The sequence below is a fragment of the Coregonus clupeaformis genome, unplaced genomic scaffold, assembly GCF_020615455.1.
Source record: "Coregonus clupeaformis isolate EN_2021a unplaced genomic scaffold, ASM2061545v1 scaf0130, whole genome shotgun sequence".
NCBI classification, from domain to species: domain Eukaryota; kingdom Metazoa; phylum Chordata; class Actinopteri; order Salmoniformes; family Salmonidae; genus Coregonus; species Coregonus clupeaformis.
In genome coordinates, this window is record NW_025533585.1 from 302,518 (window position 1) to 317,265 (window position 14,748).

Here is a 14,748-nt window from a genome sequence, read left to right on the forward strand (position 1 = left end):
TCCCATTTTAGTGCTTTTATCAGCCAAAACATGACACCCACCCTGTATTCAAGAGCATGTTGTCTCAACCGATGGCGGGCACAACACGAAAACCTTAGATTATGTCAAATAGGGTCTATGCTACAACATATGCGAGTTCACACGTTTTTGATAATTGATGTTTAAGGTAAAAAAATTACAACAAATGTTTTAAAGAAATTATAAAATAGTTTGACAACACTGTTTGTAAGCTTTAAATAATATCAATCTCAACCGTTTATCTTTACCAGTGATGAAGACATGGATGGCTCATGCTATGGTGGGGTATGCAAAATAGGTCAACTTTGAGCACTTTTATCTCCAAAAGGTAACTTTCTGAGCATTTCTACAATGGGCAAATATGTGTGGAATGTTAAGTTCAAATCAATTTACCCCATAGACAAAACACACTTACACATACTCACTAAGACAACCTAATTAAAGCATCAGCTGTCCTCTTAGACCAACAGTAAGGAGAACACTTGGCAAGTCGAGACAATAAAGTTGATCTTAAAGTAATAGGAGAGGTGCTAACTTTTGCTCCATTACACTTTAACAAGAGCAATTACAGCTGCATTCAGGAGATATTTTGAGAGTAAATGCTTGTATCAGGTCTTGTATGGGCTGCTTGGCCAATATTTGAGGTTTTGAATTCTCCCACTCCACAAAACAATTCTGAAAGTCAGAACTTATTTCCCCCCCAAGTGAATATAGCCAGCTAATATATGTAGCACTGCCATATTGCTTGAGGCACTCCTTTCAGAAAGACAGCCTACTTCTGATGACAATGCAAATTGTTGTAACTTCCCATTTTATTTTGTTTATTTGCTGGGACAGTTCCCCATTTCACAGAGCTCAGAGAGAGCAACTTCTGCTTTTTCTTTTGTTTGGTTCCTGGACCGTTCCGCAGCGTGCAGAGAGAGATTGATAGGGTGTCGTTAAATAATGTAGCATGGAGCCTAAGGCTGGACAATACCACTCTGGCTCCGGTCCACTCAGCACACACAGTAAATAGAGGCCTGCTGCATCTGAAGAAAGTGTGCTGGAGTGTGTGGTTTCGATATTGATATCATTACTCCTCAAAATGTTGTTGAAAAACAACACGACGGGAGAAAATAGACTGGCAAAACTTTACAGAGTCATAGTATAAATTCATAGATTATATGTATTTCAAAGGGATCAATATTTATGCATCTCTTTCCAATATAGAACAAGACACATGGGCATCCTATGAGATACACTACATTACCAACATTTTGTGGACACCTGCTCGTCCAACATCTCATTCCAAAATCATGAGTATTAATATGGAGTTGGTCCCCCCTTTGCTACTATAACAGCCTCCGCACTTCTGGGAAGACATTCCACTAGATGTTGGAATATTGCTGCGGGGACTTGCTTCCATTCAGCCACAAGAGCATTAGTGAGGTCGGGCACTGATGTTGGGCACTTAGGCTTGGCTCGCAGTCGGCGTTCCAATTCATCCCAAAGCTGTTCGATGGGGTTGAGGTCAGGGCTCTGTGCTGACCAGTCAAGTTCTTCCACACCAACCTCGACAAACCATATCTGTATGGACCTCGCTTTGTGCACGGGGACATTGTCATGCTGAAACAGGAAAGGGCCTTCCCCAAACTGTTGCCACAAAGTTGGAAGCACAGTATCGTTTAGAATGTCATTGTATGCTGTAGCGTTACGATTTCCCTTCACTGGAACTAAGGGGCCTTGACCGAAAAATTAAAAACATTATTCCTTCTCCACCAAACTTTACAGTTAGCACTATGGTAGCATTTTTATGGCATCCGCCAATCCCAGATTCGTCCATCAGACTGCCAGATGGTGAAGCGTGATTCATCACTCAAGAGAACACGTTTCCACTGCTCCAATGGCGACGAGCTTTACACCTGATCTTAGGCTTGTGTGCAGCTGCTCGGCCATGGAAACCCATTTCATGAAGCTCCAGACGAACAGTTCTTGTGCTGACGTTGCTTCCAGAGGCAGTTTGGAACTCGGTAGTGAGTGTTGTAACCGAGGACAGACGATTTTTAGTTGTAGTTGACGAACTGATTTGTTGGAAAGGTGGCATACTATGACGGTGCCACGTTGAAAGTCACTGAGCTCTTCAGTAAGGCCATTCTACTGACAATGTTTGTCTATGGAGATTGCATGGCTGTGTGCTCGATTTTATACACCTGTCAGTAACGGGTGTAGCTGAAATAGCCGAATCCACTAATTTGAAGGGGTGTCCACATACTTTTGTATATATAGTATAGTGTATGTAAAAAATACAAGTAAAAAGCTATATTCATGTAAGTCTTTCCAACATAGAACAAGCCACAAGGACATCCTATTATGTAAAATATACCAGTAAAAATATATTAATTTGAGCCAGGTTGCTACAGCAGTAAAACAATCATGCAGCAACAGGAAATGTGAATTATTATGTGGATTGTAATTAATATTTAAAAAATTGTAGGGGTTGATACATTTCATCATTATTTTTTTGGAAATGATAAACTTTAGAAGCATTTTGAAACCTCAAATACTGTATATGGAGAAAGGCCTTACATGTGTTACTTAAAAGCAAAAGATAACATCTTCAAATCTTACATTGAACAGACTTACACAATGTGTCCGGAGGTGATCTCACAAATTGCACCATTTGAGAAACCATTCAATAGTGACTACTGACTAGTGAATACAATGCTGCCTCTTCGTTCCCTCCCTTCCTTTATCCTGTAGCCAGTTGCTGTTCCAAATAAAGGCCTGTAGTCCGATCTAGGCTGTAGAGCTAGTCAGGCAGTTTGGCCAGCAACATTGACATCGTTATTCACAGAGGTTATCAGTCTCTATTGTCAGGCTGAACTTCAGCTCTATCTCAGCTGTTAATATTGCCCTTGTTTCTATTCAGATGTTATTCTCAACAGCATGTTCTGTTGGTAAGTAATCTAACTCCAAATTAGTTTGACAATTTCTGAGTGTCACAGGAATAGGAAATAATAAAGGCAAATGTAAGCAATGTTTCCACATTTCATTTGAAATTTACATTTTAAAAGCCAAAAATAAATCTTTGAATAAAACAATGTGATTGGAATTTAGTTTTGTTCTTGAAAGGCAGCCTCTGAGCGGAACTCCCTCTGGTTGTGTGGCCTCCCCTGGTGATCAGATTCACAATAGCAGGACAGTTGTAACTACACTTGACTTGAAGCTTCTCATGATTAATTTGATCATTTATTTAATTATCAGATTTCTACTTTAATTAAAATACCCAATTAATCTAATATGTTGTTGTTGTTTGTTCTATGTCCCTGTGATGCACCAGTGATGAGGAGGCTTCCTACTCTGAGTTCTATCCCATCATCCCCGGTGATGTGATGTCGGTCAAGGAGATCCTGAACATCGGCAAATTCCCACGCCACAGGACATGGTATGTTGAAAAGAGTTACAAAGGCTTTAGGGTGTAAGGTATATACAGTAACACAGTAAGCCTTGTCCGAACCAGAACGGCGCATAGGGCAGGATCCTATGTCCTGTTTCTGTAGCGTGAGGCAGCTTGATGTACAAGCACACCCCTCGTATAGGACGCTAGTCAATACAATACAATTGGTACAATTCCTGACAACTAAATTATGATTTTGAAATGCATTAATGCACCAGCAACTGCCCGTTGAAACAAGAGCACCCTGAGGTAAGATCAATGAATGAATTTATTAAGAAACAATGTGTCAAATTGGTGGCAAAGTCAGAGTTGAGGCGAAGTTCAAACTGAACCGTCTCAACCTGCAACACTTCAGCGAGCACAAAGCAAAGACATCTCTGCTGCATCTTCTCCTGACTAATTCATCCCTACCTGGCAGTGTTTCCAGGCTTATGTCTCCTCTGTAGAGCAGACCCAGAGTGAGGTGTGGGGTGGTCTAGCAGTCTAGATCGCTGCCTCCAGAATACATGTACCGGTGCTCACGTGGGTTTGAATCTGACCGACTGCACACTCTCTTGTTCTACTTTTCCTGTTGCAATCACTTCTATATAATAGAGAATAGACTCAGAGCATGACTCTGCAGTCAGCACAATCTCTGACTCTCTGTGGACAACTATCTGTATGATTCATACCATAGCCCTCTAAGTTAGCAACGTCAGCTATAAAAATCAATGGGATGCCATGAAAAGCCAAAGCCAAAGCAATCTCTGCATTCTCCCGCTCCACCATCCATGAGAAAGATAAGCTCAAGTTCCACTGGCGCTGGGCCTTGAGTTCAAGGGCCGTCCTTTTGAAGCATCAGAGATTGACAATAAACCAAGATTCCATTCATGTCTTTTTTTCTCTTCACTCTTCTTCTTTGTCATTTAAAACTCCAGCTGCTCTATGACCTCATATACTGGCTCAATAATTTTATATGTGATGCCAATAAACTAAACAATAATCCCGGATGACAATTTAGTTGAGGGCTTATTAACGAACAAAGACGTTATAGAGGAGGGAGGGAAGAGAAATGAGCTGCGGAGGAGGTGAATGTGATGATGTAGGGTGCATCTTTCATTTAAAGATTACATCACAAGCTTGGGGATTTAATAACCAGCTGTCATGGTAGAGGATGTTATACATCTCAAAATAAATAGGGCTCCAGACTGGAAGGTTTAGGTCACAGTAAACAGGAAGGCAAGGGGGAACATGGCGTCTCATAACACGATTTGCTTGGCAGAAACCCTTATCCAGGGGCACCTTGCCATGTCCCTATTTTTCATGTGGCTGATAATGTGATTCAATGTGATTCAATATCAGACTCAGGCAACAGTTCATTTTGCAGGAGCAGAGGGTGTACTTTACTTCAGCTTGAAGCTGGGGTTTTGCTAAGCCCATTTAAAAGGATTAGATTTGGCATCTCCAAGTATAATGTAACTGTAGAAAATGGTTGAAACAAAAAATCAAGACCTTTTAGGCCCTTGAGGACCTCAACTCTAACAACCGGTCAGGCCATGCCATCACAGTACATTATTGAAAGTATGTTGACCAATAAAAATGAATGAACTCATCTTTGATAAACAAAAAATATGCTTGTTTGATCTATTCAAGGTATGTCAAAGCAGTATGAACCACGAAAAGTAAACGCACTGAAGTGAACTCTCACACAGTGCTATGAACTCTGCTTCCTCTCTAACTAGAAAGCCAAGAAAGTTAAAGAAGCTATCTGGCAGTCACTTGCAGTGGTGAATAGACAGATCGAGTGAAGAGGACCTTTTCTCCTTTAGAAAAGAGGACGTGTTTGACAGCAGGAAGATAAAGATGCAGACTGAGAGGAAGTGTAAAAAAGAAAGGAAAGTTCACTTGAGAGTAAGCCCATGCATCTGACAGCAGTACTAAACCTCAGCTGTGCAGACGTGTTCGCATCTCGTTGGCATCTGAGTGGCATGCTCTTTCATGCCCTCTCGTCCTGCCATCAAGTGGAGTGCCATCCAGACCTCAACCTGCTAACGTGCTTTGCTCTAATTCAAAGGCCCGGGCTCACCTTTTTATTTCTCTGCCTAGTAATCCCTTTTGCTCAGACATTAACAAGGCCTTTCTCCCTTCCGAAGTATATTTGCTGCATGGAAACCTAAAGCCGTTCCCCCCAGGAGAGGTGACGGATAGAAAGGGGATCTTTTTGGGAGGAGAGAGTAAAGCCAGGAATTATGAAATCCTCCTTGGGTGAATTTGGAAGGATATGGGGATGGATTCTAAACCCCTTCATGGATTCGTTGAGTCTATTTCTGGGACACCTGAACGAACACCCCGGGATACGAGATTGGCATGACATTTGTTTTGATTCGATAACAATGCGAACACGATGCTCTCGCTCTCTCTCTAACCCCCAATTAGAGGTGTGAGAAGATGATTGACATGTTTACTCTTGTTTCACTTCTCTCTATTTCCCTCTCTCCCTCGCTCTTTCCTGCAACTCCCACCCTCCTGTCTGAGAGGAGAGTGTAAATTCAATACAGTATGTATATTCGCTGGATGACCCAAAGGACTTAGCTCTTTTGACTGGAGGTCAATAAATTTCCAACACTGTGAAATGATCTTCAAATGTCCACTTGGAGCAAATTAAGCCATAACACTGCAGTTTCAGATGGATGTATTTATTGCCCAGCCTCGACTGACATCCACACAGTCAGAGATAAAAAAAGGTCTGGCTGTTTAAATCAGCCCTGCAGTACTGAGTGTTTGTGTGGCACGTGTGTGAGTGTGTCTGTGTGCGTGTGAAATACATGCATGCATGCGTGCTTGTGTGTGTGTGTACATGAGTGCGAGTGTGCATCTGTGTGAGAATGTGTGATCACAAGTACATACACTGACTGTACAAAACATTAGGAACACCTGCTTTTTCCATGACATAGACTGACCAGGTGAATCCAGGTGAAAGCTATGATCCCTTATTGATGTCACTTAAATCCACTTGAATCAGTGTAGATGAAGGGAAGGAGACAGCTTAAAGAAGGAATGTTAAGCCTTGAGACAATTGAGACATGGATTGTGTGTGTGTGCCATTTAGAGGGTGAATGGGCAAGACAAAATATTTAAGTGCCTTTGAACGGGTTATGGTAGTAGGTGCCAGGCGCACTAGTTTGTGTCAAGAACTGCAACGCTGCTGGGTTTTTCACGCTCAACAGTTTCCCGTGTGTATCAAGAATGGTCAACCACCCAAAGGATATCCAGCCAACTTTGGGAAGCATTGGGTTTTTCACGCTGAACTGTTTCCCGTATGTATCAAGAATGGTCCACAACCCAAAGGACATCCATCCAACTGTGGGAAGCATTGGAGTCAACATGGGCCAGCATCCCTGTGGAACTCAATATTAGGAAGGTGTCCTTAAAACCTGTTAAGGATCGGACCCTTTTTTTCAATTTTCTCCTAAAATGACATACCCAAATCTAACTGCCTGTAGCTCAGGACCTGAAGCAAGGATATGCCTATTCTTGATACCATTTGAAAGAAAACACTTTGAAGTTTGTGGAAATGTGAAATTAATGTAGGAGAATATAACACATTAGATCTGGTAAAAGATAATACAAACAAAAAAACATATTTTAAACTATTTTTTTCATCTTTGAAATGCAAGAGAAAGGCCACAATATCATATTGCAGGTTAGGCGCAATTTAGATTCTGGCCACTAGATGGCTGCAGTGTGTGTGCAAAGTTTCAGATTGATCCAGTGAAGCATTGCAATACTGGACTATTTTGTATCAAGTCTGCCCAAGTGTGCCGAATTGGTCAATTGGTACATTTTCAAGTACATAACTATAGAGAACATATAAAAATTATATGGTAATACAAAATGTATGTTTCCACACTACCAGGAATGTCATACATGATGGATAATTAGCTTATACACTAACTTTCACACATCTAGATGGCCGGGCGGGGTGGGTGTGGAGCCAGAGACAGCAGGGATTCAAACTGTAGAACCCATTTCCTACATTTGAATATAAAAATTGATTTTATCAAACAAAACTATGCTACATTTTATCTCTGGGACCCTTAGGATGACAAATCAGAGCAAGATTACTGAATTACATTACATAATTTACCTTCAGAGGTGAATGTATCAAACCAGTTGCCGTGATACATTTTCTGTTGTTGTGCACTCTCCTCAAACAATAGCATGGTATTTTTTCACTGTAATAGCTACTGTAAATTGGACAGTGCAGTTAGATTAACAAACATTTCAGCTTAAGACATGTCTATGTCCTGGAAAGTTTGCTGTTACTTACAACAGTCATGCTAATCACAATAGCGCACGTTAGCTCAACCGTCCCGTATACGGGACACCGATCCCGTAGAGGTTAATGTTTGGTACACTCAGTGTATGTGCATGCATGCATAAATGACCACTTTTACAATCACGCATGTGAAAATGAGTAAATGAGTGTAACTGAAAATGTGTGTGTCGCAATGTGTGTGTGTGTTCACACTACCAATCTCAGAGGACTATCATTGTCGGTTAGTCAGGACACCAGGATCGACACCCCTCTGTAGATGAGAGAGCCTAGGAGTGTGTGATAAAAGACAGATGGAGACCTTGATCGGGGCATGTGTGGGGCGGGATGGGCCACCAATCAAAGTGAATAACTGAATATCAACATATCAACATTGCATAAGAACCAGGGCAATGACACAGCAGTCTTGACTATACTGTAGCACAGCTCAGTAGTGATTCTCTTGAAATAAAGCTATAGACCAATGAGGCTATACACTGATTGTACAAAACATTAAGAACACAACAATATTGAGTTGCACCCCCTTTTCCCCTCAGAACCGCCTCAATCCGTCTGGGCATGGACTCTACAAGGTGTCTAAAGCATTCCACATGGATTCTGGCCCATGGTGACTCCAGTGCTTCGCACAGTTGTGTCAAGTTGGCTAGATGTCCTTTGGGTGGTGGACCATTCTTGATACACATGGGAATCTGCTAAGCGTGAAAAACACATCAGCGTTGCAGTTCTTGACACAAACCGGTGCACCTGGCACCTACTACCATACCCCGTTCAAAGGCACTTAAATATTTTGTGTTGCCCATTCACCCTCTGAATGGCACACAAATACAATCCATGTCTCAATTGTCTCAAGGCTTAAACATCCTTCTTTAACCTGTCTCCTCCCCTTCATCTACACTGATTGAAGCAGATTTAACAAGTGACATCAATAAGGGATCATAGCTTTCACCTGGTCAGTATATGTCATGGAAAGAGCAAGTGTTCATAATGTTTTGTACACTCAGTGTACATCCAGCATATTGAGCATCATTTTCTCTCACCGAATCTCCAGGGACTGACATATGCTATCAAAAAAAAAACAGATCATAAGCAGATATACAGTATGTCAGATTGTTAGATTCCACCCCAGGAGATTTTCCTGGGCTAATGTTAGCTCATGTTGAGTCGCAACATGCTTTTGTAATACTTCTGCAATGCTGCATTTATCATTATTGCATTGCTGCTTTTGATTGTGTTTCATGTGTGTTCTGGGTTTCATTTGCATAGAGACCTGTAAATGAAGCCTGCAAGGCTATTAACCTCTTTAATGACTACAAATGACAATCCCAACAAGCTCTCACAATCTCACGTCACATTTAGACGTTCATCCATGTTTCTCAAAAGTCAAATATCGAAGTTGTTCCAAACGCCATAGTGTTTAAGTTTAAGTTTATGCATTAACTCCGCATTTTTAAGGTTAGGGTTAAGTTTAGGCATTAACTCAAAATCTTAATGTTAGGCATTAACTCTGAATGGTTAAGGTAAGGGTTAGGTTTGGGATAGGCTTAAAATTTAAATCTGAAAAACAACTTTGTATCGCTGGATTCGAACATGCAACCTTTGGTACCAGAGGCAGATGCTTAAAACAAAAATCTCAAAAACTACTTTCAATTGCAGGATTCAAACAGGCAACCTTTGGCACCAGAGGCAGATGCTTATGCATATCAAACATCCCTGTCCACAATGCCTTAGCAAAACCAAAACCTATTTGAAGGTGATATATTGTATAGGCTGTATTCTTTGTGCTTTGTCCAATTTGTCCTTTCCTCCTTCTTCCTTCAATGACATCCTCACAGCTAAACTGTAATCTCAGAGAGGCTGCAGTGTTGCCTTGACAACAACATTTGTTGTTCATGGTCTTGTTTCTGCCCTTGGCTTTTTGGGGTGGCTTGATCAGTGCGTTTGTCAGCAGACAACAAGAAAAATATGTGTATTGAGTCTATATGAGTGCAACACAATATAACTACAGTATTGGCAAACCTACAGTACATGCACCAATACTACAATATCAGTGATCTATTATAAGATTGTGTATATGTAAGGTGTCCATATTAGGACCATATAAATATAATTATAAACTGGGTGGTTCGAGCCCTGAATGCTGATTGGCTGAAAGTCGTGGTATATCAGACCGTATACCATGGGTATGACAAAACATCTATCTTTACTGTTCTAATTACATTGGTAACCAGTTTATAATAGCAATAAGGCACCTCGGGGGTTTGTGGTATATGGCCAATATACCACGGCTAAGGGCTGTATCCAGGCACTCTGCGTTGTGTTGTGCATAAGAACAGCCCTTAGCTGTGGTATATTGGCCAGATACCACACCCCCTCATGCGTTATTGCTTTTTATATTTTTATGATTAGAACAGCGTGTCACAAGGAGTTGGTGTATGTACTGTATGTACGTTTGCCAATAGACCTTTTCTCAGAGGTTTTCTAACAGAGAATGTCTTGGTGCTCTGGTCCAATAGGGATGTCCTGAAGGAGACCATGGCAGCGGATGAGCAGGGTCTGAGAACTGGAGAGAAGTGGACCCTGTTTGGAAATGAGGCTGAGAAGGTGGAGGTGGAGGTGCTCAGGGAACAGCATTATATCCGCCAACGCTGTGACCGCATGGCCTTGCGTAGGCAGGTAAGAGTCTGCTCTGATCTCATCACATACAGATATACACGGACACTCCGGACAGTGAATTATAGGCCTACATTATTGTGAATTCAGTAAGGCCAAATGCATAAAAACAGTTGCCCAGTTGAAAATCAACATGGTCTCATTTAACCTTTGTCGCTGACGCTGACATTCCTACATTTCCCCATGGCTTACTGAGATTTTGAAGTTTTTTTGCCTTATGTCAGTTGACCAGTAATTGGTAGTACTGTAAGTGCACTTGAATACCAGCTGTGTCTATCTGTGTTCCAGGCTGAGCAGAAGGCTTCCATCCATTTGAAGTATCTGGAGGACCTGAGTCAGAAAGCCCCAGACTTCCCTATCCCGCTGAGAGCCCACATGGTGTGGGAGAGCATGGGGGTCAAACTCTCCTGCACCGTCCAGGGATGCCCACCCCCACGGGTCACCTGGTGAGCACTCACATTGAAAATCTCTGAAGATGGATAGGTTATTATATAGCTACACAGGTTTTGTCATGTTAACCTTTGATTCCTGAATGGAATATTGCTCTGATATTTGTGGGTGAAATTACCTGATTTGCTTCAGTATTAGCCTTGGCAATGTGTGTAACTGTCACCCTTGATAAGTAGATGCACTAAAAGACTAGCTGATGAAAAGAATATGTGTTCATTATTCATGACCTGAGCATAGTCAGAGCTGTGGATCAGATGACCTGCAGATCATTAGTTTAACAATCCCAGATGGGACACATGCATCCCAATGAGCTCCAAGAGTCTTGACTTGACTGAGACAAAGCTCAAGAAGAAATGTGAGATCAAAAGCCATGTATATGCTAAAGGTGTCATGTTAACTGTTGCATAGCATATATTAGCATAATTAGCAACGGGCAGGAACATGGAAAGCATAACAGTGGTCATGTTTAAATTTCATTGGGATTTTTGTTAGTTTACACCTAGACACTGGGACTGTTATTAACTCTCTCCTTCCCAGGTACAAGGACGGGGTACCTCTGAGTGCCTATGGCCAGGCCTGGAACTACAGTCTGAAGCAGAAGTTTGGCCTCAACTCGCTGGAAATCAGAAGGTAACTGAAAGGATTTGCAAATGTATGCGTTTAGCACCCTGCTGTTCATTACGTTGCAGTTACTTCCACTCCCCTCTTCCATTTCCTCCCCCTTCCTTCTGAGTGAACTATAGTGTCTTCAGAAAGTATTCACAACCCTTGACTTATTCCACATTTTGTTGTGTTACAACCTGAATTCAAAATGGATTAAATATTATTTTTTTCTCACCCATCTACACATAATACCTTGAGTACTTAATGCCTTGTTGCAAACAGGATGCATGTTTTGTAATATGTTTTATCCTGTACAGGCTTCCTTCTTTTCACTCTGTCAATTTGGTTAGTATTGTGGAGTAACTACAATATTGTTGATCCATCCTCAGTTTTGTCCTATCACAGCTACTAAACTCTGTAACTGTTTTAAATCACCATTGGCCTCATTGTGAAATTCCTGAGCAGTTTCCTTCCTCTCCGGCAACTGAGTTAGGAAGGACGCCTGCATCTTTGTAGTGACTGGGTGTATTGATACACCACCCAAAGTGTAATTAATAACTTCACCATGCTCAAAGGGATATTCAATATTTTTTTTATTTTTTTTTACCCATCTACCAATAGGTGCCCTTCTTTGCGAGGCATTGGAAAACCTCCCTGGTCTTTGTGGTTGAATCTGTGTTTGAAATTCACTGCTCAACTGAGGGACCTTACAAATAATTGTATGTGTGGGGTACAGAGATTAGGTAGTCATTCAAAAATCATGTTAAACACTATTATTGCACACATGCAACTCTGTGCAACTTATAATGTGACTTGTTAAGCACATGTTTACTCCTGAACTCATTTAGACGTGCCATAACAATGGGGTTGAATACTTATTGACTCAAGACGTTTCAGCTTTTCATTTATAATCAATTTGTTCACATTTCTAAAAACATAATTCCACTTTGACATTACGGGGTATTATGTGTAGGCCAGTGACAAAACATCTACATTTAATCAATTTTAAATTCAGGCTGTAACACAACAAAATGTGGAAAGAGTCAAGGGGTGTGAATACTTTCTGAAGGCACTGTACATGAGAATGTTGAGAATGTGATTTAGCTTTGGGCTCAGCCTGGAGCCAAGATGGCGGCACAAACACATGAGTCATCATTCTTCCCCCTCCCCAGGTGCTCTGTTGAGGATGCTGGGGTGTACAAGGTGGTTGCCAAGAGTTCTCTGGGTGAAGCTACTACCATTGCCACTCTGGTGGTCAACTGTAAGTAGCTGCTGATTCTGACAACTTTCATGGACACATTATTCCTAATATGGACACCGTACATGCAGATTGCTCCTCTGCCTCAAATGGGTAACCATGTCACATTTTCCCCTTTGCTGCTCCATACTAGTCCATACTTGTTTTACTCATGTGAGACAACCTAAAGGGATGCTCATTCATACTTCTATGGGATCTAAATCACTATTCATCCTTACCAATTATTTCCAATTAATCTTGATCCAGTTTCCATCTGTACTGATGGTTTGCACCTAGAGGACTGGGGTTCTATACCATATCAATAGCCTACACCTTCAATCTAAACTAATTAGTGCAATACATAACATGTCATTATGAGTAATAAAACACGTGTAGCCTAGCGGTTAGCCCGTTGGGCCAGTAACCGGAAGGTTGCTGGTTTGAATACCTGAGCAGACAAGGTGAGAAATCTGTTGATTTGACCTTGAGCAAGGCACTTAACCCTAATTTGCTCTGGGGGTGCTGTACTATTATGGCTGACCCTGTAAAACAACCCATTTCACTGCACCTGCAAAACATTGTATTATTAAGACCAAAAACCTACAGTGTCTGCAGTCTACTGCCCACATGAACAGAACTTTGGGCCATTTGCTACACCACCACAACAACACTGTTGACAGCAGGGATGTTAATAATATTACAAGATGAATTAATTAAACTATGAATATTTTCCTCCAGCTTCTTAATGGCCTTTTCTTCCTAGAAACAGTGTGAGGGTGCCCTGACAATACCGGGCTACTCCTTCTCCTCGTAGATCAATTAAATGGCGAAGGAGTAATGAGACACTTCAAGGGGCAAAGCGCTTCTATTCACCTATCATCCATATTTCACATGCTCACATTCTCCTTCGATTGTTTAAAATAGGTTAAAGGGAATATTAGTTGTGACGTGTATAAAAGTGGCATTTGCCAGGATTGATTTGTCTCTCTTTCTCTCTCCTTTCCCTCTCTCTCTCCCTCTGCACTCTCCCCACCCCTCTCTCTCCTACTTGTTCCCCCACTCCACAATTCAGCATATCAAGGAGCCGAGGCCGCAATCGAAAAATCCTGGACCCCAAGTAAGTTTCATGAAGCGTCTAATGAAAAATGTCCTTTTAAATTTCTCTGCTACCTTTTGAAGTTCCCTCTCTTCTCCTACGCAAAGACTGAGCCTTTGAAAAGACTGACACAACTCTGAGGCTCTGCTGCATGTGCTCGGAAATGTTTTGGCTGACTGGATACAAAGATGGGTTGGATGGCAAGGGGATGCTTATGGTTCATCGGAGTGTGTGTGTGTGGGGCATGTGTGTGTGTATGTGCTTGTGTGCATGAGTGTGCATATGTGGGCCTGTATATAAAGGAGTTGTTGGGAGGGGTAGGTGAATGAATCGCTACATTTCAGCGCCAGTCAGAGTCATGTATATTTCAGCACAGAGAGAGAGTGTGCGATTTGTTCACTTTTGCTGGCAGCTTTGGCGCCCTATACATATTGGCTATGGCACTCTCCCACCAAGATATTTAGCTAGTAGAGAGGCTGGTTGCACCCACAGGGAGACCATGAGTAGTGATTAGACACTGACTAATAACCAACATAATATTCATCTAGATTGTTTAGCACTGCTGTTTTGCCTTAGTAAATGACTTGCTCTTCGTAGATTGTGTCAGCATCACACACAACTGGATAAAACTGTTATTGACAATTACAAACTCACTGTATCACACACTGTTTAAAGTGGTGTGCAAGTCACAATCAATGGACTCAGACAGTGGTGTCCACTGCATTTTTTAAAATGAAATAGCGAACGTTCTGAATGAAGCTTTATCAGCATGTAATGCCAACCATACCCACTTGCTGAGGAGAAAATGGGATTTGAATTGCAGAATGACATTAGCGTGGTGCTGAGACTTCATTATGCCATGTGGAGCAGGGAGATGGATACTATTATCCAATGTGGATTACCACCTAAAAAAAAGAGCAACC

At 41.6% G+C, this 14,748-nt stretch overlaps 1 protein-coding gene across 3 annotated transcripts in view; it reads left to right on the top strand.

Annotated features, from left to right (window-relative positions):
• LOC121557719 (myomesin-3) overlaps positions 1-14,748 on the top strand; it is a 69,770-nt gene that overhangs the window by 12,752 nt on the left and 42,270 nt on the right. For all 3 annotated transcript variants that reach the window (XR_005998380.2, XM_041871205.2, XM_041871206.2), the window contains 6 exons: positions 3,338-3,442; positions 10,283-10,442; positions 10,728-10,885; positions 11,427-11,519; positions 12,665-12,753; positions 13,802-13,846. Coding sequence is in view for 2 of the 3 variants with exons in the window: in XM_041871205.2 (XP_041727139.2) it covers positions 3,338-3,442; positions 10,283-10,442; positions 10,728-10,885; positions 11,427-11,519; positions 12,665-12,753; positions 13,802-13,846 (650 nt within the window). In the remaining variant the exon portion in view is untranslated. The remainder of the gene's footprint in view (positions 1-3,337; positions 3,443-10,282; positions 10,443-10,727; positions 10,886-11,426; positions 11,520-12,664; positions 12,754-13,801; positions 13,847-14,748) is intronic.